The 27,145-nt window shown below is 41.2% G+C and overlaps 1 protein-coding gene across 2 annotated transcripts in view; it reads left to right on the forward strand.

Moving 5' to 3' along the window:
- The window catches only part of LOC130929333 (pre-B-cell leukemia transcription factor 1), a 310,555-nt gene that overhangs the window by 133,138 nt on the left and 150,272 nt on the right, over positions 1 to 27,145 (forward strand). For both annotated transcript variants that reach the window (XM_057856416.1, XM_057856417.1), the window contains exons 4-5: positions 14,884 to 15,752; positions 16,841 to 16,914. In XM_057856416.1, the coding sequence (XP_057712399.1) occupies positions 15,568 to 15,752; positions 16,841 to 16,914 (259 nt within the window). In that variant the 5' untranslated portion in view covers positions 14,884 to 15,567. The remainder of the gene's footprint in view (positions 1 to 14,883; positions 15,753 to 16,840; positions 16,915 to 27,145) is intronic.

The following is a 27,145-nucleotide window of genomic DNA, read 5'->3' on the forward strand; positions in this document are numbered from 1 at the left end:
TGGCAAAATTACTCCATAATGGTCAAAACTGTCGACTTCACCTTTACTGTTGCACCTCCCGAACGATATTTTATGCCACCTAAGTCGGGCTTATGTCATTTCCCTTACCCGGCTTTGGAGAATGTAAACAAACCAAGAGGCGTGACAGCTAGCCGACATGCTAACCCGAACTGAGTGATGTTTCAAAGTCTTCGAAGCGGAAAATCACACATAACTAGCTCAGATCATTTCACATGACGCCTGGGTTGTCGATTGTCTTCGCCGATCGGCAGCCCGCCTGGCGGTGAACAAGTTAGAGCTCGTCGAGGGCAGAGGGCTCGTTTGCGGGGAAGCAGCTGGACAATGACCGCCGGACAAACCGGCCGACGTCGGAGGAGCGTGTAGCTGCCAAATGGTTAACACGAATATGGCAAAATAATGCTTTACAACACGGCGAAGTCGTAGACAGGGAGCGACTCATAGGAAGGCAGCTGCAGTTGTTATGCAGCTAACATGACAATATGTGTATGGGGAGAGCTTTTTACATGCCCATCCATGATCAAACGTAAGTAGTCCTTTATTTAAAGAAAGTTTGTAGTGTTTACTTTGTAATCGCTGTATTCGCGACTATTTTTAACACAAAGTTGCAATTTCTGATCGGTCGGAAAATTTGACAGAACACCGGGCACATGAAGAGGGCAATAAGCCGAGTATAGTACTCTCCCGGCGGGCGGATGTACGACAAGCCGCCGGTCGTCGGCTGAGGGGACAAGGAACATGTCAGCCACAAAATGCAAGCCACCTACATATTAAAATGATCCCAGTATTTGACATAATACAAAACACAGTGTTTACTCACTTCCTCGTAAGTCCCATGTTCCCACAGTAGTAGGGCTTGTTTTGGCCAATATCCACTGATGAATGGGAACCTTTTGAAACCCCAAAAAGGCTCACACGCCTCTCCCTCGTATAGAAAGATTTTTCTGCAGCCGTTTGGCTGACGTGATGTGAAAAATAAACGAATTAATCCGCAAAATAAGCTGAATCCTTAGTCCTTCCCATACAACAGTACGGCTGTATCATGAAGAGGACTCCTTCTCACGTACACGTCACAGTGCCCTCTTCCTCAATGCAAGACCGAAGCCGGAAGCTGTCGTTTTCATAGCGCAGGATTTTTTAAAAATTTGAATAGATATATCGATCGCTTCCTTCACACATCCAAGTGGTGTATTTAATTCAGGAGCATAAAATACTGTGTGTATTATGAAATAAACATGCTTTTTCCTGTCACAGGCACTTTAATACTGTATATGCGCCGCTGGCCAAAAGTATTGGCACCCCTGCAATTCTGTCAGATAATGCTCAATTTCTCCCGGAAATAGATTGCAATTACAAATGCTTTGGTAGTAATATCTTCATTTGTTTTGCTTGCAATGAAAAAATACAAAAGAGAATGGGAAAAAAATGAAATCAATATAATTTTACACAAAACTCCAAAAATGGGCCGGACAAAAGTATTGGCACCCTTTGAAAAATCATGTGATGCTTCTCTAATTTGTGTAATTAACAGCACCTGTTACTTACCTGCGGCACATAACAGGTGGTGGCAATAACTAAATCACACAAATTGCATTTTCAAACTTATTATAATATTTTTTTATATTTTCGAAACTAGATTTTCTGTCAAAGTAGGTGGTAGGAAGTAATAAATAAAGGAAGACGCAAAAACAGACCCGCTCTTTTCAAACCCGAACGTAATTGACTGTCTTCAACTCTCAATTATCTGCTTTGTTTTCGATTTTTTATGAACAAGGAAGTGTTTTTTTGTACCCAAACATGTAGGCGAATTCCCCATAATTTACCTCATTTTCAAATTTTTGTGATTGGTCGACTTTAAGTGTTCATTTATAGTTTGCTGATATTTTTGTTCAATAAAACTCAAATCACGTCAAATCATGAAAAATGTGACAAATTTCCTTAATTTTGCATGTTCTGTTGTTATTTTTTTCATTATGTATTTTTTTTGTATTCTCACTGTTAGATGAGAAATTACTGTTATAACTATAATATAGTTATTGACACCGACAAAAGTATATAACGTTCATAAGACTCTGGCGAACTTAAATTATTGTTGTCAAGACAACAGTGAACCAGCTAAGACAACTGTTTTTAGTCATCTATCTGTCTTCATATCCCAGCTACCTATGGGAAAGAGGCAGGGTGCACTCTAATAGGTTGCTAGTCAATCACAGGGCACAAAGACAAAGAATCTATGACTCATAATCACACCTACGTCAATTTGGAACATTCAATCAACATATTATTCATGTTCTTGGGATGTGGGAGGAACTGGAGTAGGTTAAAACTAAAGATACACGATAATATCGGTCACCGATAATTATCGGCCGATAATGGCAATTATGACGTCACACAGATAATCCACATAATAAAAAAATTCAACCGATAATGCAGTCCGATAATTATATACTTGATTTTGCCTCCAAATGTGCTCAACCGAAGAATTCAGCACGCCGCCTCCTCAACCCCTCCCCTCTCTGAAGCCCCTGAGGGAGGAGGGGTTGAGGAGGCGGAGTTACAAGACAAGAAGTAGTTGAATATTATGGCGGCTGTTACTAAAAAAACGACGCTCTCGCCATCTGCGAAACATGTGCTAGCAGGAATGCTAAAGCTATTGTAAACACTAAGCTAAACTACAGGGCTTGTGACGATACACAGTCGGGCTGTTTGGGAATGCAGCCCAAGGCGGGTGGTAAATTCCGACGGAGCCCGCCGCTTTGGCCAGTCCGGCAGGCCGCCGCCGCCTCGCCATAGGCGGGGCGGGCCGAGCCCGGTTCCCCGGCCTCTGGACCTCCGGCGAACACCCCGGTTTCTCGAGCGTTCCCCCACAGCGTGCGAGCAGAGCCAGGACCCGAATACGCCGCGGCGAACCGGCCGGGGCGGGCGGGCGGATTATCCGGTACGAATGTAGCTGCCGCCGAGACGAGACACAGTTTTTCTTTTTACCTTAATGACACGAGAACCAAAGCCCTGGATAAAAGAAATAATGCAGTTTATACGACCACCATTCTTCATGAAAAAGTAATGTCCGGTAAGCAAGCTTATCATGACGGCACAGTGGTTATAAGATAATTTAAACATGGAGAAAACGAAGTCAGCCAGTCAATAATGCATTCAGAATGTGAAATGACGAGCGGTCAGATGACTTTGTAACGCTGCCTTTATTTTCGGCTTAATAAAACTCAGGCACAAAACAACACGCACACGGATGCGAGCGCCAACTCCGTCCAAATAGTACTGCCGTGTAGCAGTTTAGCTGCTGTAACGCAAATGTCGTGAAAGCCGCAAATGTAAACAAAGCGCTGCAGAATGGGTACATGACATCTCGCTCTTTTGAGGTAATCATTTTCACAGTGTGCAACAAAGCATATAACATTAGCAATCACTTTTCAAATTATTTAACTTATTTCTTTGCTCAATTACAGTCACAGTAGATAATCAAATTCTTAAATCAATATTCTGTAGCCACAAATATTATTCAAAATCTTTCCTTCTTCAAGTTTTTTTTTTTTTTTTTTTTTTTGGATTAAGTATAATAATGTATTGCTTAAAACAAGGCTGTTAAGATTATTTTCAGCTAGCTATTTTTCTTTCAAGAAATCTGAGAGAAATACACTTGAAGCGATGGCAGATAATTTCACTTATTGCCAATAGATTTACACTTAAAACTGACTAGTTTTAAGGAGGTGTGTTTTGCAGCGGATTAATGTTATATATGTTAGGAATGGCTTACTTTTAAACGCATTTTTGTGCAATTTAGGTATTTACTCTGTAAGTAATTGTTGCCAAAGGTTTACCATTACACAATGTCAGACAATCTGTCATTATTTAGATATTTGAATTGACGACTTGTTCATACATTGTGTTGAAAAAAAGAGCAATAAATTATATTTTTGCACAGTAATATTTTCTTTTGTGTATACTTTAAAATTTTACATAAATCTTTTAATAGAATTATCGGTTTGACATTATCGGTTATCGGTTGGAATGAGGAGGAAATTATCGGTTATCGGTATCGGTTGAAAAATGCATTATCGTGCATCACTAGTTAAAAACTTTAATCTCAGAACTTTGACGCGTCGTGTTAATCGGTCAGCCACCGGGCCACCATACCTTGTTTTGGAAATTCAGGTCTTGGTCTTTGCTTAACTCATTCACTGACAGCCCATGTCACTCAGTATGTGATTTGGTAAATATGATCACATTAGTCAAAGCGTTCCATATCGGTCTGATTAACAAATTCACTTCCGTTGTCTTTGAAGAAGAAAAAAGTCAATTTTCTCTTTTTAACGGTGGTTTTATTCTCTTATTGAACAGGAGATGACAACACTCAATTCAGGAACAAAAAGAAAGCAATAATCACCTAAGATATGTACATTTATTAAGAAAAGAGTAATGAAAAGCTGGCCGGCCAGGACAAATGTCCCCGAAAGCACCACGCAGTTACTCCCCAATTAGATCTGCCTTGACCTTCGAGATCATACAGTTTATATTTGTCATTAGCGGCCGGCAGCCTAGCGTCAGCCTCTAGATAAAACAATGAAAGACTACTAGACTAACATCAAGGGTGAGAACTCCTTGTCTCTAACCTTGAACAAGATTCCTTGTACGCAAAACAATAAATCCGGTATTCACAAAGTAATCAGAACAGTGTCATAGGACAATAAATAATTATATGTGCGTGATGTGAAATGAACAGATATGTTTATGTGAATAAAAGGAAATATATATCTTCAAATCCCTCTTTTTAATTCAATCAAAAATTGAATTCATCATCAAATACCTTTGAACTGTGAGAGCTTATGGCTCATGATTAAGGGTGTAACGGCACATGTATTTGTATTGAACCGTTTCGGTACGTGGTACTCGGTTCGGAACAGAGGCGTACCGAACGAGTTTCTGACATAATCTAACCCTTACTTTTCGAGGCTGTGAGTCGATCAGGTTACAGTTTCATTGTGTAGATTATATTTACTCCGTCTTCTCTACTATAATGAGGACCAACACGGTAGGACAGCATAACCCAGAAACGTCAACGGCGCAACAGCGTGGCCGCCGTGAGAACACAGTGAAACGTGGGGGTTAAAGTCAGTCAGCCAATGCACACCAGTCGCAGTGCAGCCGCCTGTTAGACGCGTCCCACAAGCGGCTCAACACGACGCACGTGAAAAGAACGGCAGAGTTTATTATTTGACGTGAGACTACTACTACCGGTAGCTAGGATCTGGCAGACCGGAAGTCACTCATGTAAAAATATGGTGGATCCTGTTGATTTTCAAACTAATATGCAATCGTAACCTACTTTTTGACTCCATCAGATCTCTTGAGTGGTAGATCGGGGCACAGTTGACTTGTCTTTGTTGATTTACTGCTGTCTTCTCTGCTATAATAATAACCAACATGGCCCCGTGTTGAATACAAAACCCTCCTACCACAACAAAACAAGTAGGAACTAATATTCACATAGGAACAAAAGTTATACAACATAAAATATACAATATAAATGAATACTACATCACATTTGTAAAATATAAACACATAATGAAATAAATAATAGCCCATTTAAATAGAATAAATTGAAATGAGCTAAAACACCTGTAATGAAATAATAAGAATAATACACTGATCCTGCTTACACAATTAAATTTATGAATTTCTGTGTGGCGCTTTAACTTAGAAAATCCACCAATAAAGCTTTTGAAAACCATTCATATGGCATTTCATTTGTAAAATACATGTTAAAATCTTTGTCATTGGGATTGCTTTTTTCTTTAGGACAGAACTTCTTTTTTTTTGCTTTCTTTCAGAAAGAAAGCTGACCAATACGCAGGGTCTGAAAAGCAAATTGTTGTTAGATTATCTTTAAATACCAGCTACTTTTTGAGCAGAATTCAAGCTTTGTATAGGCTAATGTTCCTATTGTTGAAAGCACAAAGGTGTGTAATAAACAACTAGCACATTTATATTTTGCATTTTGTTTTCTTACTGTACCGAAAATGAACCGAACCGTGACCTCAAAACCGAGGTACGTACCAAACCGAGATTTTTGTGTACCGTTACACCCCTAATCATGATTACTTCAAGCCCTACCAGTTCTCTAACACAATAATGACAGTGAATGAGATAAAACCAAGTTGGTCCGTTTCTAGTGTTGCAATAAGTCAGTAAATTCAACTAGTTCACATTATCTTTTGGGAATACCGACATGGGAATAGCAACACTGCTAGCATGACTATTTCCCGTCTTGGAAAAACAACACTGCGTCTCCAGGAGAAAAACATCTGCTAGTTCCCCGAATATTTTGACATTAACATTCATTTGCAATTCTAATAAAACCCTATTTATTCTTTTTTTCAGCGGGATTATTTATGCTGCAACAACACATTTCCTTTTAATGGAGGGAAAATATTCAGTGTCAGAATGTATTCCTTTTTCATTAAAGCAGAGCTGGTGCATCAGTGAATTCAGCAATCAGAGGCACAAACAAGGTTGTTGTTGTTTTTCCTGTTCAAAGTTGAGCTGTACTACAAGCTCATTCCTGCATGTTGGATGTTCATGCGGCACGTTTGACTTGAGCGCAATTGAAGCAGCGTTTCTCGTGTTCGACTTAGATAAGCCTCCATCACTTTATGACCCTATTAAATAGGCAATAGGATAAAGCCCAATGGCTTTTGGACCAGAGACGTCCATTTCGTGGCATTGCGAGGCTGTCTTGCAGCTCAGGAGTGTCAGACATTATCACCCCCACTACCCTCAACCTCACCCTGCCCCTCGTGACAATTACTGGCCTACCTCCCTATTCTGCGCGTAATGAGAAAACGGACTGATCGATTTCAGTCCGGCCAGTAAAAGAACGATAGCTGCGATTTGGATACAGCACAGACACGAGTGAAGGTAGCCACAGTGCGGCAAGATGATGTGATTTAGGATTCAAAAAATGACTTTTCTCAGGGATAATTAAGGAATTACTCCACCTATTATTTGGAATCAGTATTTGATCTAACCATTAATAGCAATGATTGTTTTGTTTGTTTTTCGAAAAAGGGAGTGGAAACAGACAGATTGCTCAATTTGTTCCATGACACGAATTCTAGTTGCACCACACAAAAAAATCTAAACCTTTAAAAGACTTTGTATGATGATTATGTCATGGATTCATCATGCTTAATCATGATGGCAACCAGAGATGTCCTGATGCTGATTTTTTGAGTTCTGATCCGATCTGTTATTTCTAAAGATATGTTTTGCCAATGACGATCAGATACCTATATTTTAGACCAGTAAAAATAATGCAAAAAATAGTGTAACCAGTCAATGAGAAATCATATTCTTCAATAAATGATCTCTTTATAAATATTACATGATGCTCTGTTACCATTATTAGTTTTCTAAAGAGCAATAGTCTCACTCAGTGGACATACAGTGGTAAGCGATGTTCCCTCTAATTTTTCATTTGTCTGAGCAGACACACAAGCTCCCTGAGCACACTGAGGACCACTGTGAGCAACATCAGAAATGTACGCTGTGGCCACACACCAGTATCACACCTGTTCAAAACCTTGGATCATAGAAAGTTTAATGACTTATTTAAAAAAATGAAAATACAGCAGCAATTTGCATTAGTTTACCTTTTATATAATTCGTTTGACCCACTCAAAATGTAAAAGACAAAGTCTCATTGTTCATAAGATGTGTACTATGTTATATGTGAGTGTCCTGCTATAACCATGGGAGGAGTCCTGCTTTGGCCTGGAAAAGGTCCAATTGTGACATATACAGTGGAGCAAATAAATATTTAGTCAACCACTAATTGTGCAAGTTCTCCCACTTGAAAATATTAGAGAGGCCTGTAATTGTTAACATGGGTAAACCTCAACCATGAGAGACAGAATGTGGAGAAAAAAAACACAAAATCACATTGTTTGATTTTTAAAGAATTTATTTGCAAATCCTGGTGGAAAATAAGTATTTGGTCAATACCAAAAGTTCCTCTCAATACTTTGTTATGTACCCTTTGTTGGCAATAACAGAGGCCAAATGTTTTGTGTAATTCTTCACAAGCTTTTCACACACTGTTTCAACTCCTTCCACAGATTTTCTATGGGGTTGAGATCTGGAGACTGGCTAGGCCACTCCAGGACCTTGAAATGCTTCTTACGAAGTCACTCCTTTGTTGCCCTGGCTGTGTGTTTGGGATCATTATCATGCTGAAAGACCCAGCCACGTCTCATCTTCAATGCCCTTGCTGATGGAAGGAGATTTTCACTCAAAATATCTCAATACATGGCCCCATTCGTTCGTTCCTATACACAGATCAGTCGTCCTGGTCCCTTTGTAGAAAAACAGCCCCAAAGCATGATGTTTCCACCCCCATGCTTCACAGTGGGGATGGTGTTCTTCGGATGCAATTCAGTATTCTTTCTCCTCCAAACACGAGAACCTGTGTTTCTACCAAAAAGTTCTATGTTGGTTTCATCTGACCATAACACATTCTCCCAGTCCTCTTCTGGATCATCTAAATGCTCTCTAGCGAACCGCAGACGGGCCTGGACATGTACTTTCTTCAGCAGGGGGACACGTCTGGCAGCACAGGATTTGAGTCCCTGGCGGCGCATTGTGTTCCTGATAGTAGCCTTCGTTACTGTGGTCCCAGCTCTCTGTAGGTCATTCACTAGGTCCCCCCCGTGTGGTTCTGGGATTTTTGCTCACCGTTCTTGTTATTATTTTGACGCCACAGGGTGAGATCTTGCATGGAGCCCCAGATCGAGGGAAATTACCAGTGGTCTTGTATGTCTTCCATTTTCTAATAATTGCTCCCACAGTTGATTTCTTTACACCAAGTGTTTTACCTATTGCAGATTCAGTCTTTCCAGCCTGGTTCAGGTGTACAATTTTGTATCTGGTGTCCTTCGACAGCTCTTTGGTCTTGGCCATAGTGGAGTTTGGTCTTGGCCATAGTGGAGTTTAGAGTGTGACTGAGTGAGGTTGTGGACAGGTGTCTTTCATACCGATAATGAGTTAAAACAGGTGCCATTAATACAGGTAACGAGTGGAGCCTTGTTAGACCTCTTTAGACCTCGTTAAAATAAGTTAGACCTCTTTGACAGACAGAAATCTTGCTTGTTTGTAGGTGACCAAATACTTATTTCCCACTCTTATTTGGAAATAAATTCTTTAAAAATCAAACAATGTGATTTTCTGTTTTTTTTCCACATTCTGTCTCTCATGGTTGAGGTTTACCCATGTTGACAATTACAGGCATCTCAAATATTTTCAAGTGGGAGAACTTGCACAATTAGTGGTTGACTAAATACTTATTTGCCCCACTGTATTGTCACACCCCTAATATGTAATAGTCATCAGTGGCAGGGAATGAGTAAAACGTTGTGTTTGAAAAGTTTGTATCCCAAAATAGAGATAATACTGGGCTTTTAAAAATGACTAAAACCATTTAGCCTTGCTGAGTTGACAAACAGCGTTTTAGTCTTTTTATGTGTGTGAATTCCAACTAGCAATGAAAAAAAATTGTTGTTGTTACAGTCAATTGAAACAAATTAGAATGAAGAAGGGAAGAATAATCAGTGACAGATGAATTGAAAATCAAGATTTGAGCTGATCTCAAGCTGCTGTATAAACAAATGAAAGTAATTTCTAAAGAAAATTTTTAAATTACAGTTCAGTTAGGCAAATACAGCTGTACGTCTACTTACGAAATTAACTGGTTCCGGACGTCGTTTTGGAAACTGAAAATTATATAAGTAGAGACAAGTTTTCCATATAAATACCCTAATCTGTTCCAAGCCCCCCAAAAATTAGACAAATGCATCAAAACATGTAACAAATATATGTTACAATTAGAGTATTGCACAATATAAAGAAAATGAGAGCTGTGGATAATGTCAAAAGCAAAGACTAGAGTAAAGAATCCAAGTTAATACACAAACTGACGGAACACAGACAGACAGAATGTGGTGGTGGTGGGGGCGGGGGGGGGGACAGAAAATCACACTTTTTGATTTTTAAAGAATTTATTTGCAAATCATGGTGGAAAATAAGTATTTCGTTAATACCAAAAGTTCATCTCAACACGTTGTTATTTACCCTTTGTTGGCAATAACAGAGACCAAAGGTTTTCTGTAACTCTTCACAAGCTTTTCACACACTGTTGTTGGTATTTTGGCCCATTCCTCCATGCAGATCTCCTCTAGAGCAGTGATGTTTTGGGGCTGTCGTTGGGCAACCCGGACTTTCAACTCCCTCCACAGATTTTCTATGGGGTTGAGATCTGGAGACGGGCTAGGCAACTCCAGGACCTTGAAATGCTTCTTACGAAGCCACTCCTTTGTTGCCCTGGCTGTGTGTTTGGGATCATTGTCATGCTGAAAGACCCAGCCGTGTCTCATCTTCAATGCCCTTGCTGATGGAAGGACATTTTCACTCAAAATCTCTCGATACATGGCCCCATTCATTCTTTCCTTTACACAGATCAGTCGTCCTGGTCCCTTTGCAGAAAAACAGCCCCAAAGCATGATGTTTCCACCCCCATGCTTCACAGTGAGTATGGTGTTCTTCGGATGCAATTCAGTGTTCTCCAAACATGAGAATCTGTGTTTCTACCAAAAAGTTCTATTTTGGTTTCATCTGACCATAACACATTCTCCCAGTCCTCTTCTGGATCATCCAAATGCTCTCTAGCGAACCGCAGGCGGGCCTTGACGTTTACTTTCTTCAGCAGGCGGACACGTCTGGCAGTGCAGGATTTGAATCCCTGGCGGCGCATTGTCATACTGTTACTGATACTGTAGCCTTTGTTACTGTGATCCCAGCTCTCTGTAGGTCCTTCACTAGGTCCCCCCGTGTGGTTCTGAGATTTTTGCTCATCGTTCTTGTTATCATTTTGACGCCACGGGTTGAGATCTTGCGTGGAGCCCCAGATCGAGGGAGATTATCAGTGGTCTTGTATGTCTTCCATTTTCTAATAATTGCTCCCCCAGTTTACATGAAGCGTTTTACCTATTGCAGATTCAGTCTTTCCAGCCTGGTGCAGGTCTACAATTTTGTCTCTGGTGTCCTACGACTTGGCCAAAGTGGAGTTTTGAGTGTGACTGACTGAGGTTGTGGACAGGTGTCTTTTATACCGATAATGAGTAAAAACGTGACATTAATACAGGTAACGAGTGGAGCCTCGTTAGACCTCGTTAGAAGAAGTTAGACCTTTGACAGCCAGAAATCTTGCTTGTTTGTAGGTGACCAAATTCTTATTTTCCACTCTAATTTGGAAATCAATTCTTTAAAAATCAGACAATGTGATTGTTTTTTTTTTCCTACATTCTGTCTCTCATGGTTGAGGTTTACCCATGTTGACAATTACAGGCCTCTCTAATCTTTTCAAGTAGGAGAACTTGCACAATTGGTGCTTGACTAAATACTTTTTGCCCCACTGTATATCCAAATGGTGATATACTGTACAGGTAGTCCCCGGTTTACAAATGAGTTCCGTCCCTGCACTGGCGATGTAACTCGGATTTCCGCATAAATCGGAATTAAGCCTTTAAATACCCCCAAACACCCCCTAAATTGAAAAAGAATATCCAAAAACATGTATTAAATGGCATTGTACTGTCCTCGCCAAGACGTTGGAGTCCTAGCTAGACAGTGAGCTAAGCTCCGAAATGACGATGTTAGACATCTGTGTCGTTTGCTGACTTTATTCAGCTGCTCATGACACCAACACTTGCAGAATGAAACATAAAATAAAATGAAATCAAATCAGTCTCATCTTCAATAAGAGCAATCCAAACTTGTGTTTACAAGTAGCTGCTGATACAGAAATAGCAAACGATTAGAATGTATCGGTTAGCGTCCGCACATAATCAAAAACTACTCATGAAGTTGTCATGAATTGTCTTGTGATCTAATGTTTTGTATGTTCAATAAAAAAAAAGTTCCACAAACACGCAATAAACAGTACAATAGGGGTTATATAAAGCCGACGCCTCTGGATACTTCACTAGCAACAAATGTGTGCGCAGGCTGTCCCCTCTTTCACTCGGCTTTCTGTGTGTGCGTGTGTGGAGTGAGCGAGTCTGTACATGCGCTCGCTTCCTGTTTTACGCTCCCTGCGCCAAAATAAAAGCATGCATCATATAACAAAAGTCAAAATTAAAAAAAAAAAAAAAAAAAAGACAAGAATCGAACTAACATTTTAAAAAGATTTGCTACCAAAATTTTCCACTAGACCTAAATTTTCCACTAGGATAGTGTTTATGGTAACTCATTGTCTGCTCTTTGACGGCACTAGGAATCCAATTCGTTCAGATGAAAGGAATTGGATATCTGGCCCAATTACTGTCATTCAATAATGAGCATTCGAAGTCAGTCCTCCCGGTTTAAACAAATTGGACATCTGTAGTTATCAATGGCAGGTAATGCGTTACGAAAGACACCGATTTGTTTACAAGAATGTTGCGATAATATCTTGTCGCTGTATTCATTTACAGAAATGTTGCACTAAAATATTTTGGTAGTCTGCGAGTAACACAAAAGTTTTTGACACATTTCATAAAATATGCATTGTTTATTTTTCCATTTAAAAATATCTTGTTTTCCTCTTTAATAGTTGCATCGTGGAATATTGTAGATTGATTTCTTGACCCATACATCGATAACTTTTGTATTGCGATATATTTTGAGATAATCGTTATTGTGAGCCTTTTATTGCAAATCGTATCGTATCATTTTGGGAGTTACCCAGAGTTTCCAACCCCTACATAACATGTTGGATGCAACGTGCTCATACATAATGAGGAGCACAAATATTTGCACCTGTTGTGATTTTGCAAGTTCACCCACTTAGAAAATAGGTAGAGGTCTGAAATTTCAATTATACATGCATTGTCACATAATCTAAGAAAAAAAATAAAAAAAAACCAGAAATCACATTGTATAATTTTTTAAATATTTTAATTTCTAATTGAATCTAACTGGGGTTTTATAAATATTTGTACCCCTGAGAATCAGTAATAATCGTGACATTCAAAGAGTTGTAAGAGTACCTTAAAAAAAGTCCACCTTTACCCTATGAGTAACCACCCACCCACCACCCGTTTGAGCTCAATATTATTACTTGTGCACTCAACAGTCAGTCATAATCCAACTGCTACCATAGGCTAGACCAGAGAGCTATTCAAAAACACCAAAGAAAAAATTGTTGAGCTCCACAAAGCTGGAAAAGGCTATGGGACAATTGAAAAGCAGCTTGATGAGAATAAATCATCAGTTGCAGCAATTGTTAGAAAAATGGAAAAGGCTAAATATGACTGATAATCTACCTCGGACGGGGTCTCCATGTAAAATGTCTCCTCGTGGGGCATCACTCATGATGAGAAAAGTGAGGGCTCAGCCTAGAACTACACGGCAGGAGCTGATCAATGACCTGAAGAGAGCTGGATGCACAGTTTCAAATGCTACTGTCAGTGGAACACTACAGTGCAATGGTTTAAAAGCATGCATTGCTCAGAAGGTTCCCCTATTAAAGCCAATACATGTGAAGGCCCGTGTGAAGTTTGCCAGGCACCATCTAAATGATGCAGGGGGTCATGGGAGAAAGTCATGTGGTCAGATGAGACCTTTTTGGTGCAAACTTTACTCGTCATATGTGGAGAAAAAAAAAGGCTGAGTACAATACCAAGAACACCATCCCCACTGTGAAGTATGGAGGTGGAAACCTCATGCTGTGGGGCTGCTTTTCGCCAAAGGGGACAGGACGAGTGTACTGTATAACGCAGAGGATGAATGGTGAAATGTATTGTCAGATTTTGAGCCACAATCTCCTTCTCTCAGTCAGAGACATGAAGATGAGTCATGGCTGGATCTTCCAACATGACAGTGATCCAAAGCACACAGCCAAGCTGACCAAGGAGTGGCTGCGTAAAAAGCAAATCAAGGTTCTGGAATTGTCTTGCAAGTCTCCAAACCTCAATCCAATGGAAAATCTTTGGATGGAGCTGAAACTTCGTGTTTCTCAACGACAGCCCCGAAACCTGACAGTTCTAGAGAAGATTTGTGTGGAGGAATGGGCCAAAATCCCTGTTTCCATCCATATTTGAAAACCTGGTGAAGAAATACAGAAAGCGTCTGACCTCTGTAACTGCAAACAAAGGCTTGTGCACGAAATATTAGCACTGATTTTCTCAGGGGTACAAAAACTTTTGAACCCCAGTCAATTACAAATAAATTATTGAAAAATCATACAATGTGAGTTCCGGGTATTTTTTTTTTTTTTTTTTTTTTTTTAGAGATTATGTCTCTATAAGTGGAAATGCATCTATAATTGAAATTTCAGACCTCTGCCTATTTTCTAAGTGGGTGAACTTGTAAAATCACAAGGGGTGCAAATACTTATGATCCTCACTGTATATATGCCATGTTAAATTTGCACTATTTTGGTGTGTACTTCGAGCACAAAATATATAGGCCTCAATACGAGCCACAGTATTTAAACCTCCCGCAGAGCGCAAGAGCAAAAACTGTCGGATGTAGACGTTTAAATCTGGCGGGAGCGCATCCATCATTGTTACCTTTGTGTATGGCAACAGCTCCCTCAACCCGCTCAGCTGAATTCCTTTGATTTATTCTTCCTTTTGACTGATTACACGGATGTAAATATTCAGGGGGTCTAAAATATGGTGTGGCTGACAGAGTGTCTTTTTCCAAAGCACCTCCATGCTGTCCTGTTGGGTCAGCGCCACTCAGCGTTATTTATTAGGCTCCATATTCACTCTCTATCCATCACGGCATGGTCACATCTCTTTATGTTTATTACAGTGTCCCACCTTCCCGGGGATGGATGATTGACGTCTCGGGAGAGCGTCGAGGTGGGACTTGCGCGCGCCTTCTTCTCCAATGGAGACTCGACGGGGGCGGAGGCTCCTCATTAGGAGTCAGTTAACACACACAAGAGAAACAATAACACACTTGACGTCCTAAATCCTTCACATGGGAGGGCGGCCAGTTAAGGACTGCGGAGAGCTTTGTTTTTTGTCATTTTGGGGGTGACGAGGACGCGCATTCAAGCAGGCGCGACACTTTTAATCCCATTAGAAGCCTGGAACGTGCACGTTCACCTCTCTCTCTCTCTCCGTCGCTCTGTCTCTCCGTGTAGCGGCGCAGGAGTGGCCAAAGCCAAAAGCAGCGATTCAGATCAGATTTCAGCAAGAGAAAGAGAGAGAGAGTGCGCTTGCTTGTGCGTGTGTGTGCGAGGCAGTCAGTCTCCCTCCTCCCAAATCTCCAAAAGCTCACCGAGGAGGCGCGGCGAGAAGAATCCAGAGGAATTTTGCGCGGATATTTCCTTCCCTTTTTTTTTTTTCAGCAGCCATCGCTCTCCCGTCCTCTCCCCCCTTCTCACCGCCCCTCTTCCCCCGCTTTTATTGTTTACATCCAAAATAAATCACGAGAAGAGAATCCGAGATTGAAAAGTTGGAGGCGAGGCAGCAAGGACCGTGGCCGAGGATGGACGAGCAGCCTCGCTTGATGCACTCTCACGGGGTAGGCATGGCCGGACACCCCGGCCTGGCGCAGCATTTGCCGGATGGCACCGCGGGGACGGACGGCGAGGGGAGGAAGCAGGACATCGGTGACATTTTACAGCAAATCATGACCATCACCGACCAGAGCCTGGACGAAGCGCAGGCGAGGTGAGAACACACACACAACACGTGTGAATCGGTTTAAAAAGAATCGGATACAGGAGCAACAAGAAAACATCACCGGTCAGGATGGACGCAAATAGTGTCCTTTCAATTAAGAACTCATGTGACCAAAGACATTTACGCATACATGAGAAGTGAGAGTAATTAAAAAAAAAAAAAAAAAAATCATTTCAACTTTAAATTTTTTTTTAAAAGAAATATGTTTTCCTCACACTGTTATCAGTTCGGTTATACTTGTTACAAATAGGCTTATACACTCTAATCCTATAACAGGTGAAATATTGTCCAATAATAACACCAGCAGTTATAATAAACTAATTGCATAGAGGTCAAGCAACTGAGGTATTGCATTGCATTGTGTAGCTACTGTACGATTTTTCTGTTTAAAAGACATTTTATTGCTCCCCCTTCCCTAAATGAGTCCCAGGAAGATAGCTGGACATGTTGCAGAGAGCCTCCTGCATATGCTCATGTTTACCAAGTGCACTTGGGCTCTAGTGCAAATGCTCATTGTTGTCTTGCATTGAGTATTTATTTACTGTGTAGTCTAAAAGGATGCAAGTGATAAAAAATTAAACATTTTTCAAAATTATTTTCTTGTACAAGGTGCAATCATAATCATATTTAACAAAATGTATATGAAAAATCCACTTGCAACAAAAGTCAGTTGTCAGTGACTTGTGTAATTATTACATTGTGATTTTTCACCATGAGTACTTTTACACATGTACTTTTTTATTTTCACCCCCCCCTCCCAAAGTGACTAACCAAAGACAAATACTCTATGTACAGTATTTCACTAAATAATACACGTTGAATGTATATGAGCAACTGAAAATAGTCGTTGTAGTATTACGTATTTAATACATGGTGGTGAAAATTGCTTTAAAACAATTTAATAAGTACACATAATATTACTGTTTCCGTATGTATATACATTTTAATATTATTATTTCAAACTGTATATTTTTTCAAAATGCATTCCATTAAACAGAAGGCCTAGAATGTTAGTCATGTTTGCTTTTTGACGTGTTAAAAAATGCCATTTATTCAAATAAGTGTTCTCATTTTAGGAAACATGCATTGAACTGTCACAGAATGAAACCTGCTCTCTTCAACGTCTTGTGTGAAATAAAGGAGAAAACAGGTACGTTCCCGTGCCCTGAATGGGTTTTATATCTATGTTTTTCTTTCTATACTATCCTACGCGCCATAGTCTTGAGCCACGTGAACATTAAAAGCATGCTTGTGCACATGTTGTTTCTGCATCCCCCTGACGAACGTCACGCAGCGTGTGAGCGGTCGCAGCACACACAATACACAGGAGTGCGTTTTCATGGCGGCTCTTTCTGGGCTGGGCTTTCTCACCCGCTGTCAGCTCCCCTCGGCCCGAGTTTGATGGTGTTTGCTAAGTGAGCTGTTTTACATGCAGAGGCTAGTCGTCGGGAGGGGAGCTGTGGGGGGATTTTCTGTTTATGTTTGCAACAAGGGTCAAAGTCATGAAAAGGAATGTGTGAATTATTACTCACTTAGCAGCAAATTAAAGCGGAGCGACTCACATGATGAAAGCCCGTGATTAATCTCGGGAGGGATGTGGCCGAACGCGCCTCGTTTTTGAGAAATGGCTTTCCGAGGCTGGAAAATAAAACAAAGTCTGCAGTTTGACCTCGTCTTTGAGTCGGCTCTGCCAAGCTGTCAAAGGTTTTTAAGAGAGCCCGGTCTCGCCGCGCGGCCGCTGTTGTTACATTCGCGGCCCGTGCAGACAGCTGAAAATAAACACTTAATTCAAAATGGACGTTTTATTCCTATGAGTCAGACTTTGGCAGAGGGGGGAGAGGGAACCGAAAAGACACCAGGGGATTTTCTGCAGATTTATAAAGGTTAAAGAGTGCTCTCTGCGAGGAGGAATCCACAGTAGGTTGGGGCCCTCTTTCTAAATTGCGAGGCTCGGAAAAGTGAGACAGTAATGCCTGGCTCTTTGTAAACTGTCTGGCGTCTCACTGGGTTCAAATAGAGTTCGCTTTCCAAAAAGAAGAACAAAGTGACTTGGACCTTTTCCTGGCTTCTACCCGTGCCTCCCCTTCCTTTCCTTTCCCTTCCTTTTGCTTCCCTTCCCACCATTCTTGGCAAGTGGCGCTCCAGACAAAAGAGAGTTTCCCATTATTTCTGCAAAATGAAGCTCGGAAAAGTAACTTGACTTGAAAAGTTGGAAACTCATTTGGTGGAATGGATCTTAATAACAGCCGCCTCGCTGTCGACCCTTTTCTTCGTCTTCGCCCCTAAAGTGAAAATCCTGAAAGAGAAAATGACTCAAACCTTCGGGATGGCATTTACAGCTAAATGTGCTGAGTGCAGTGTATGCGACCAGTCTGTAATTTGTCAGCTCTTTGTTTTGTTTTTTTTATGTCGTTTTTAGAAAAAAATACTACACTTCTTCGATTTTTAAAGTGTCGGCGTGAATAAATCTGCAGTGACATACGTGTGCGCCACCTTCAGTGTTGACAGCAGCAATATGAGACATTGCAGTAGCGGGGTGTCCACTGGCAAGCAGCTGACAAACAAGGCGGGCGCGCATGCCCATGGCGGGATAAAGCAAGCCTTAACTGATGACCCCTCCCTTCGCCCTCCGCCGTGCATTGGTGCCAGGGTCGGGCCCATGTCAGGGAGGAGTACTTAGCAAGCTGTGACAAGCTGAGTTGCGTCAAACTTGTGTCGCCACTTGAAAGCTCTGATTTCTTCCAACCCAGCGTCAGTTTTTCCTTCAAACGATGGTCATTGTTTTAACAGTTCCTGAGTGCAATGAAAAGCTTGTTTTCCTGACTGAGCTTCCTGTGAAGCAGCTTGTTTGTGTGCAACCATTAGAGCAAGGGAAGCTGGCACGTGCAGGTCGAAGCAAGCGAAGCCAGACACCAAGTTTGCGTTTGTGGGTGTCAGATTTCAGGACTACTTTTCCTCTCTCTCTTTCTCTCTCCCTCGCTCGCTTTGTTTCTGTCCGAGGATTATTTCGTCGGGCCACTTCGGAGTCGCCGGCCTCACGTTACCCCTACGCGGGCCTTTGCAGGTCAGCGGGGGGAGCTCCCGCAAGAGTAATGTGATCAGACGGATAATGCATTACGCTACTTGAACTTATCAAAGGCGGAGACCCGCTGAATCAGTCCATCCCGTTAACTGAGCCCGCTCGGCTGATTAGACGTGTACGCACCTTTGAGTCGGTGTGCTCACTTTCACGCTTACGAAGCAGTTTTACATTTTAGGTGAATGTGCTGAGTTACTCAATATTCATCGCTGATGATGACCTGCAGTAATATTTCTCTGGTTATTTTCCATTGGCTTGTTGTGTTGGGAGCAAGATACAAAAACAAGAGATGAACTCATCCTTTACTGCTTTAGTCTGGGCCTCATCCACACAAAGGCAACTGTTTTTAATTGACATTTTTCAAACAAATGTTATCAGTTGTCTGACAGTGTCAGATTTTTCCAAAATATAACCTTTGTTTTATTTAAAATTTTTTATTTTTTTCCTCCTCTTCCTCTGTTTTTGTCACAACATGCATCATTCTCTCCTCCTCTTGGAATTATTATTCATAAGTATTTTATAGAAATATTTGTCTCTAACTCATTAGTTTCCACTGACAGTGACAGAAGTCCAATCCATTTGAACTGTAAGGACGAGCAATAAATAACGCTTTCATTCCATCTTGTGAAAATCAAACATGACCCCCTCAAAACTTACAGTGATGGTCGACTAGTTGCACCAATACACACAGAATTGGAGGGACGTGTCTATCACAGCAGTATCATAGTCGATACTCCAAAAAGTCTCAAGGACCAATACCTGGAATTCCAAAGCTTGTATTTGACCAACTACTAGTCAGGAATTTCTTCATACCGAGCCTCAATTGTCTCTTAACAATGAAATAGCCACATGTGAGTTTTTTATTTTCCTAATGTTGTTTCTTGAATGTTTTCCCATGTTAACCTTGTTGATGGATGGTGCTTGGGCATTAAATACATTAAATCTGAATTACACGTGCCGATTTCCGGTTTCAAGGTACACCGTGGTATGAAAACGTCAAGATTTCAAAACTGCAAAAAATTTCCGTCATACCGTTCCTAAGGTATTTGGGGTTTTTTTATGTCCCAAAAATGCATGGAGAAATCCCTCGCGTGCAGCTGCAAGACTCAACCTCGCCCACATTTTGTTGCTCAGTGTCAGTGTCATTGAGCCAGCTGTGCTACACGATGGCTGGAGGAGGTGAAACTCCTGAACTTTTTTTCCCCCATCGAAAAAAAAAACGAAATGGCTGGCATGGGAATACTTCGTCTACAGAAAAGTTACAGATGGCTGCGGCTTAGAGTAGGAGGGCCAACCGACATGTAAAACAGGTTTGCAGAGGGTGGCTGCAATACCTCCAATATGATTTCGCATTTATACAAAATCAAAGGTTAGTCAACACTCTCATGAACGTTTCCCATTTGCTACGAGAGTTATTTCCAGCATTTTTAGTGTGTCTAGCGGTGGTGAAACGTGTTTTTTTTTTCTCTCTGGCAACTGTCTGTGTTGAGAAAGAGAGTGTGTGTATAATGTAAACATGATACGAGTCATACACACATGCTTTTTATGGAATATACTGTGATTATTTTTGTTTTGATGGTAATAATTTTGAGCTGTGGCTGTGGGTTAAGGGTCTCCTAAAGGACAACAGGACCCAGATATTTCAAAGTAACACTGTAATTGCAATACCGCGAAACCGTGATATTTTGGCTTAAGGTTATCATGCCGTCAGAATGTCATACAGACACATGCCTAATCTGAATGCAACTTGATTTTTTAAGCAATATCTTGATTTTTCGGTGATTTTCATATTTAAAATGAGGCCTCTGCTGCACACATAAAGAACCACTTTTCCTAACATCCGTCAACCACCAGGAGGCGAGCGCATAGTTAAGCATTGCTAATGATTTCTGATCGATTTTAACGATATGAGGCTTAGTGGTTATAGCACTTGCTCGGGTCTGAACATCGCATCCTAGTATCCCTTCTCATTGGAAAAGAATTTTCTTTCAACGACACTTGTTTGCCTCCCCCCCAGAAGTGAGCTTTTTCACATATTGCCATTGTATATAATGGCAAATGAGCCTTTTAAGGTGTTTTTCTGTAACAGTGATGGAGCGACTAGTTGAGGCAGCAGACCGAGTGGTCACTATGGCTCCCACCGCTGCTGTTTTTCAGTATTTAATTGACACTGCTGTCCATGATGAGTTCAGAGGTTAGTGTTGCCTCTCTTTGTTACCCTCCTCTCATCCCCACTGACAGATGGAGGCATTAGTCTCCAATGTGGCGCTGTCCTGAAACTAATGGCTATGTCCTTGGTATCCCTGCACCGGCTGCGAGACTGTATATCTGTCCCCGGCCTGGAAGTGCAGAAGCAGCAGTTTATCCCCCCCCAACCCTCCCCCTCAAAGCCTCCATGTTTTAGTTTCCACGGAAATAAGGCCGAACAGGACCCTGTCTGTTCTCTGATAAATAACTTCATATAAATAACTTCAAACATCGCAGTGAAGTTTGCCTGAGAAAATGCTGCTGGGCTTTGATTTGCGAGTTTATAGGAAGCGCGCGGCAGAAATATGAATCTAAGTGAATAAGAATAAACATGTGACGGTCCCAAGCGGGGGACGCGCTGACTGTCAGTTTGCTTTTCAAGTGACTTATATCATACATGGATTCCCGTTTAGCCTTTCCTGTTTATGCTCTTGTACATGCAGGACACACACAAGCGCGAGCGTCTTTTTGCTCTCCCCTCTGACGTATACCCACTCGCAATTAGGCGGCTAATATATTATGCAAATGTTGACTGGCTTAATTGAGACATGTTAATCATGTTTTAAGAGGCTAATTACGGCCATGTATATGTGAGGTGGGAGTAGTAATTAGCCGTGATAACCGATCTGGCTGAGGGATGGTCATCTTCTGCCTGTCAACGTATGGCGAAGTGTTTGTTTGTCGCTCCATTTTAAAGAGAATGCCATTTTTTTGTATCCAGTGTAGGTATCTACATCACATCTCCATCTATAGTTTGCTTCCTGCACTTCTCAGCATGGTTATCTGATGCAGCAGCCCCCGCGGGCCGCTCTGCACGTGGGGCTGTTCTTAGTCGCCTGACAGAGATCATATTCTGATCCATTACGCTAAGAATGCCTTTCCACTTATCGAATAGAAAATGGCTTCGAAGAGGAAATTTGCTGGATGGTGGAGTGGAGTTTCTCTATTTTTATCAGATGTTTGTCTCTGGAGCTGCTTTTAGTCTCTCGGTTGACATTATCGCAATTGCAATTGCCCCCAACATTGTTTTTCCTATTGGGGCAATTTGGATTTGATTTGATTAGATTGTGGAAACTCTCCTGGAATTTGCACATGACAAGTGTACGCTCATATTGTTGCGACACCTATGAATTATACTGTTCAGCTTCTCTTCATTTGTGGGATCCGGGTCATTTAGTTTAAAAGTTTAAAGTTTGGTCCAGAAGTATCACGACAATGGCTTTTTGAGAATTCCTTGATTTTGTTTGATGTGTCAGTTTTACTGCAAACCTCAGCTGGGTGTTGCAGCATATTGTGGATCTGCTTTTGTCCCGCTGATGTCCCTCTGCTTTTGCCGAATTGTTGTTTTGCGGTGCCTTAGAGGCTACATAAAGTATGCTGCAGTCTACCCTGAGGGGGCTCGTCCGGGTTTTGTTCTTTCCATGTACAAATACAGTCCATATTTTAGTAAACAGCTTGAAGCAAGAAGCTCTTTGCTCTTTTATTTGTGGAAAACTCTTCCATAGCTGCTCAACTGTGTTGAGCAGCAGTACTGATAAAACGTCAAATAAATCAATTACAGAAGTACTGCAGGGTATTCACGGACATTATTGCATTTAATGATAAATGTATCCATGCAAATCCTTTTTCCACACTCTACTTTTTTTCTCCATGGCCACTATTAACTCATTTACTACCACTGACGGCAATAGACGTCCAGGAAGGCTGCCAACAGTCCCAGTTCAAATTAATTGGAACTGTACGTATAACCGTCAACGGAAACCAATGAGTTCAGGGAAAAATACTAGATTATATATGTGAGTGTTGTTTGATTTTATCAGAAACCAAGAACAAAAATGATAAATTATGGTCCTAACAATAAAATTGAGAACAAATGGCTAAATAGGCATCTGTTAACAGAGCATACTAACTTTTGATAACTTCAGATAACTAAAACCTAAATCACACAAAATAATTTGCTTACCAAACACTCAATCTAACTGGAAATCACAACCAAATTCGTTAAAGTCTTCATTTTCAGTTTCATTTCTGAACATCTCCGCCAACTCTGGAAGTAGAGGGTACGCCAAGAGTATCATTCTCACAGCTGTCAGTGTAAAAAACAAAAAAAAAAAAACATGTCACACCTGAATACAAGTCACCGGTCCAGCTAAACTATGGGAAAAAACTGAATTATATTGCGGTAATAGATTCCAAATATTACCAAAAGTGAGCTCCAGCTGAGATATAGGCCTTTTCACACTAGTGTAAGCCCAGTTTGAAGAGCGGTCAGCGGCAAGCGCAAAATGGGAGGAGCCATGTAGCCTGATGTAGACGCTGTCAGGAAGTGAAAAACAGGAAGCATATTCACTTTAGTCCCATGCACCAATGCGTTTATTTTTCATTGTTGCACAAGAAAAAAGTGTTTCTATTTCGAGGACTACGGGGAATTATAATAGCCGTGTAAAGTTTTACTTGTTTCGGTGAGAAGGTGAATAGTTTTTTGTTGTTGTTCGTGAACTATATTTCCACACAAACACACATAGACGTACCATTTAGCTTAGCAAGGAGAGGTATGTGGGCCATTTTTCGAGTGTCCCAGAGCTCGAGAAACTTAAAAAAACTCATTTATCAAGGTTTCATCAGCCGTGGTTTGTGAATATCCGTCCGCCGAAACAGCCTCATAGCATAGATATAAGTTCGCCTGCCCCTCTGCTGTTTGATGCGTTGTTGATGTCAGCGCAGCCGCGCTCTGAAAATAATGCAAGGCTCCATTTTGGGACCCCCCCTCTCGCCACAAATTAATTCAAACTTGCCGTTCCGCCCAAAACAGCCGCCCACCGCTCACTTTCGCCACGAACCCCTAACCCCCCCACATACACAATGAATGGGGTGACGCTGAACCCTTCACACTAGGCTGCTGTTAGTTTGAAACAGCCTTACTAATAAGCAGTGTTGTTAATCGTACTTTAAAAAGTAATTAATTACAGTTAACAAATTACTTCTCCCAAAAAGTAATTGAGTTGGTAACTCAGTTACCTGAATGTAAGAGTAATTAGTTACTTGGCAAAGTAAAAGGTGTTGCTTTGCATGTTTTTTTTTTTTCCAAAAAATAAAAAATTAAAAAACATAGGTCACACTCTGTGAAGTTCAAAGGGATTTTGGGACAATTGGCCTTAGCCCAATTCTTTACTCTAAACTTAACTACACACAGGGATATTGCGGATATTGCGATAACCATATAGTAACCTTTGCTATGTTTTGAAGTCATTTAATGTTGTGAATCAACCGTTAAAGTTGTTAAAATCGCTCCCCGTTATTGCATTAGTTCCCTTCTGTCTTACTTTCGACGTGTGTAAGTTTTAAAACTGTTTCATCATTTAAAGATTCAAATCAAGATTTTGGCGATTTAGGAGTATTTTAGATAAAAGTTACTTAGGTTCGCTAGAAGGCTTCTCTACAACAAAACCTTCCTGAGAAATCTGCTTTATGATGGCAGCGTTTTACTAACGCTGGCGAGTCTATCATTTCGCATTTAGTTCTTTATACATGTGCTAATGCCGCCGAGTCTGTCATTTCGCATCTAGTACTATATACATGTGATATCTGCTATCGGCTACAGTCAGATATTATGGAGGCACCTAGCACAGCGTTTGCAACGGCGTCACAACTATCTTTCCTCCTCCCCACTCCTGCTCTGCTCTCTCCATGAGTCCGTGTCTCTCAGACATTTCTCACGTCATTCAACCAACGTAGTAACTTATAGTAACGCACGCCTTTACATCCTCAGTAACGGTAACGGCGTTGCAAAGATGAGAAAAGTAATTAATTAGATTACTCACTACCAGTGTTGGGCACGCTACTTTAAAAAAGTAATTAGTTATAGTTACTCACTACTCCGTCCAAAAAGTAACTGAGTTAGTAACTGAATTACTCTATTGTAAAAGTAACTAGTTACCAGGGAAAGTAACTATTTCCGTTACTTTAAAAAGAAGTTGTTGTATGTCAAAGAGTTTGAAATTTTCTGAGCAGTATTCGAGTCAGTTGAATAGAGAAGAACAGACAGGTAGTTGTGTTACAGAACCTTGTAATATTTATTGCACCTCACCAGCAACAGATTTATCCTACACTTGAAGTACAACAAAAATAAACCGATTTGAATTGCTTACCACAGATGTCGACAAAAGCTTTGCCCCGGGCCATAAATTACACTTTACATGCACGTTCTTTCCTTTAATTTCGACCAACTTGAAATAGTGTTTATATCTCCACCTCGTAAAGGACAAATTTTCCTCTGAATGCTCCATCATATTCCTCTGCATCTGTTTGCGTGTGTGTGTTTGCCGCACGCGCTGTTCTGGTTTGTGTGTGAAAACACCGGCTCTGAAGTACGTGCGCTATTAGGCTCGAGCGTTTACGTCATAGAATGGGGGATCACGTGAGATTTGACAACAACGCAGCCATATTGGAAGCAGGTCTGGCTCGCGGGACATTAAACTTTAACTTGCCAGTTCGATAAAGAGACAAACTCGTTATTAAGGCGAAGAAAAGATATGTGATCAAACTTAAGAATGTGAACAATGTTGAACCTTACGAGCAAGCCGAAGACAAATGGAGTAAAGATGTCGACGGGCTTCAACAATTGCGCGAAATGGACATTCTGCTGTATTTGTTGAGTGTATGTTACTAAACTCATCAGCGATTCCTAAATTACAAATCGCTACAAAGCTACGAACAGTTTTGCTGCGGATGGGTGCAGGACCTGCACATTATGACCGTATCAAACGGCAACTCCATCGTTCTTACAAGGTAGGCTATGTGTGTTTACTATTTCATTGCCATGAACCTGAACACACCCCAAGTCTTGGATGACAAATAAACAGAGCAGAGTAGACTCGCTACGGCTGGTAGTTTCTTCAATTTATTCAAAGTAAGTAACGCAACGCTTTTGACCGTCAGTAACGGTAACGGCGGAAAAAATAATTAGTTATATAACCCCGTTACGGAAAAAATAACTCCGTTATATAACGGCATTATTTTTTTAAGGCGTTATTCCCAACACTGCTCACTACTGAACAAAATAACGCCGTTAGTAACGCTGTTAACTGTAACGCGGTTATTAACAAGACTGCTTGTGAGGACAAGAGATTAAAAAAATACATTTTGCATGAGCTTTGAACAACAGTTTAACAACTCCATAATACGAGGTAAAGTAACTTGAAATTTTGTGTCCATCTATTTGTATACAAAACAATAAAAGCTGAAGCTTATTTGGTAGGATGTCCACATCTGCTGATCTTTTGATTGGATTTGCCTTGATGGCGGCAGTTGCCCTGGCAGTTGTTAACCTTTTAATTGTAGGTGTGGGTTCTCGTTCCTCTGGCACCCTGCCACCGCGATGTAAGTGGCATGTTGGCAGCACGTTGGGGTTGTACAAAGGGACCCCAGCCCCTGCCCACACCTCAACCTGACTTTAGTGGAACCCAAAACGGCAAGCACTCTTCTTGCGGACGGCTTAGTGGAAATGACATAAATGAATACATGCTGCTTAAACGGGACTAAGATTAATGGTCGCCTCCTGCTTGGGCTCACATCCACTGTCAGTCGCCGTTTGCCGCTCCAGATGGAATCAACACTAATCAATGAGGCTGCGCCACTCTGCTTCCAACCCCACACACACATTTAAATGCAGTGTGTATATATTGTACATGCAGTTAGACACTTGCCCATGAAGACAAATATACTGAAAGTCTCGCTCTTCGCCGTATCTCATATTACTTCCCATGCAACGCTTACTCAGGTGCCACCAAAGATGGTTTGGCAGGGCGGGGGGAGCGACGGGGGCCAATGGCTCCATGGTGATTGGATGTTTCAATTACTGATAGTAATGCCACAGTGTAGTGAGTCACGCGGTGCAGATAGCGCCATTTATTTTAATCAGGCGGAGGGAGAGATGGGTGTGGATGTCTCCCTCGTTTCAGAACACTCGCACATTTAGATGCAGGGGAGTGCGCGCTCCCTCACACACATTTTTACACGCACGCACACACACTCAGGTGGATTGAGAGTGGAGAGG

The sequence above is a fragment of the Corythoichthys intestinalis genome, chromosome 14 (assembly GCF_030265065.1).
Source record: "Corythoichthys intestinalis isolate RoL2023-P3 chromosome 14, ASM3026506v1, whole genome shotgun sequence".
NCBI classification, from domain to species: Eukaryota; Metazoa; Chordata; class Actinopteri; order Syngnathiformes; family Syngnathidae; genus Corythoichthys; species Corythoichthys intestinalis.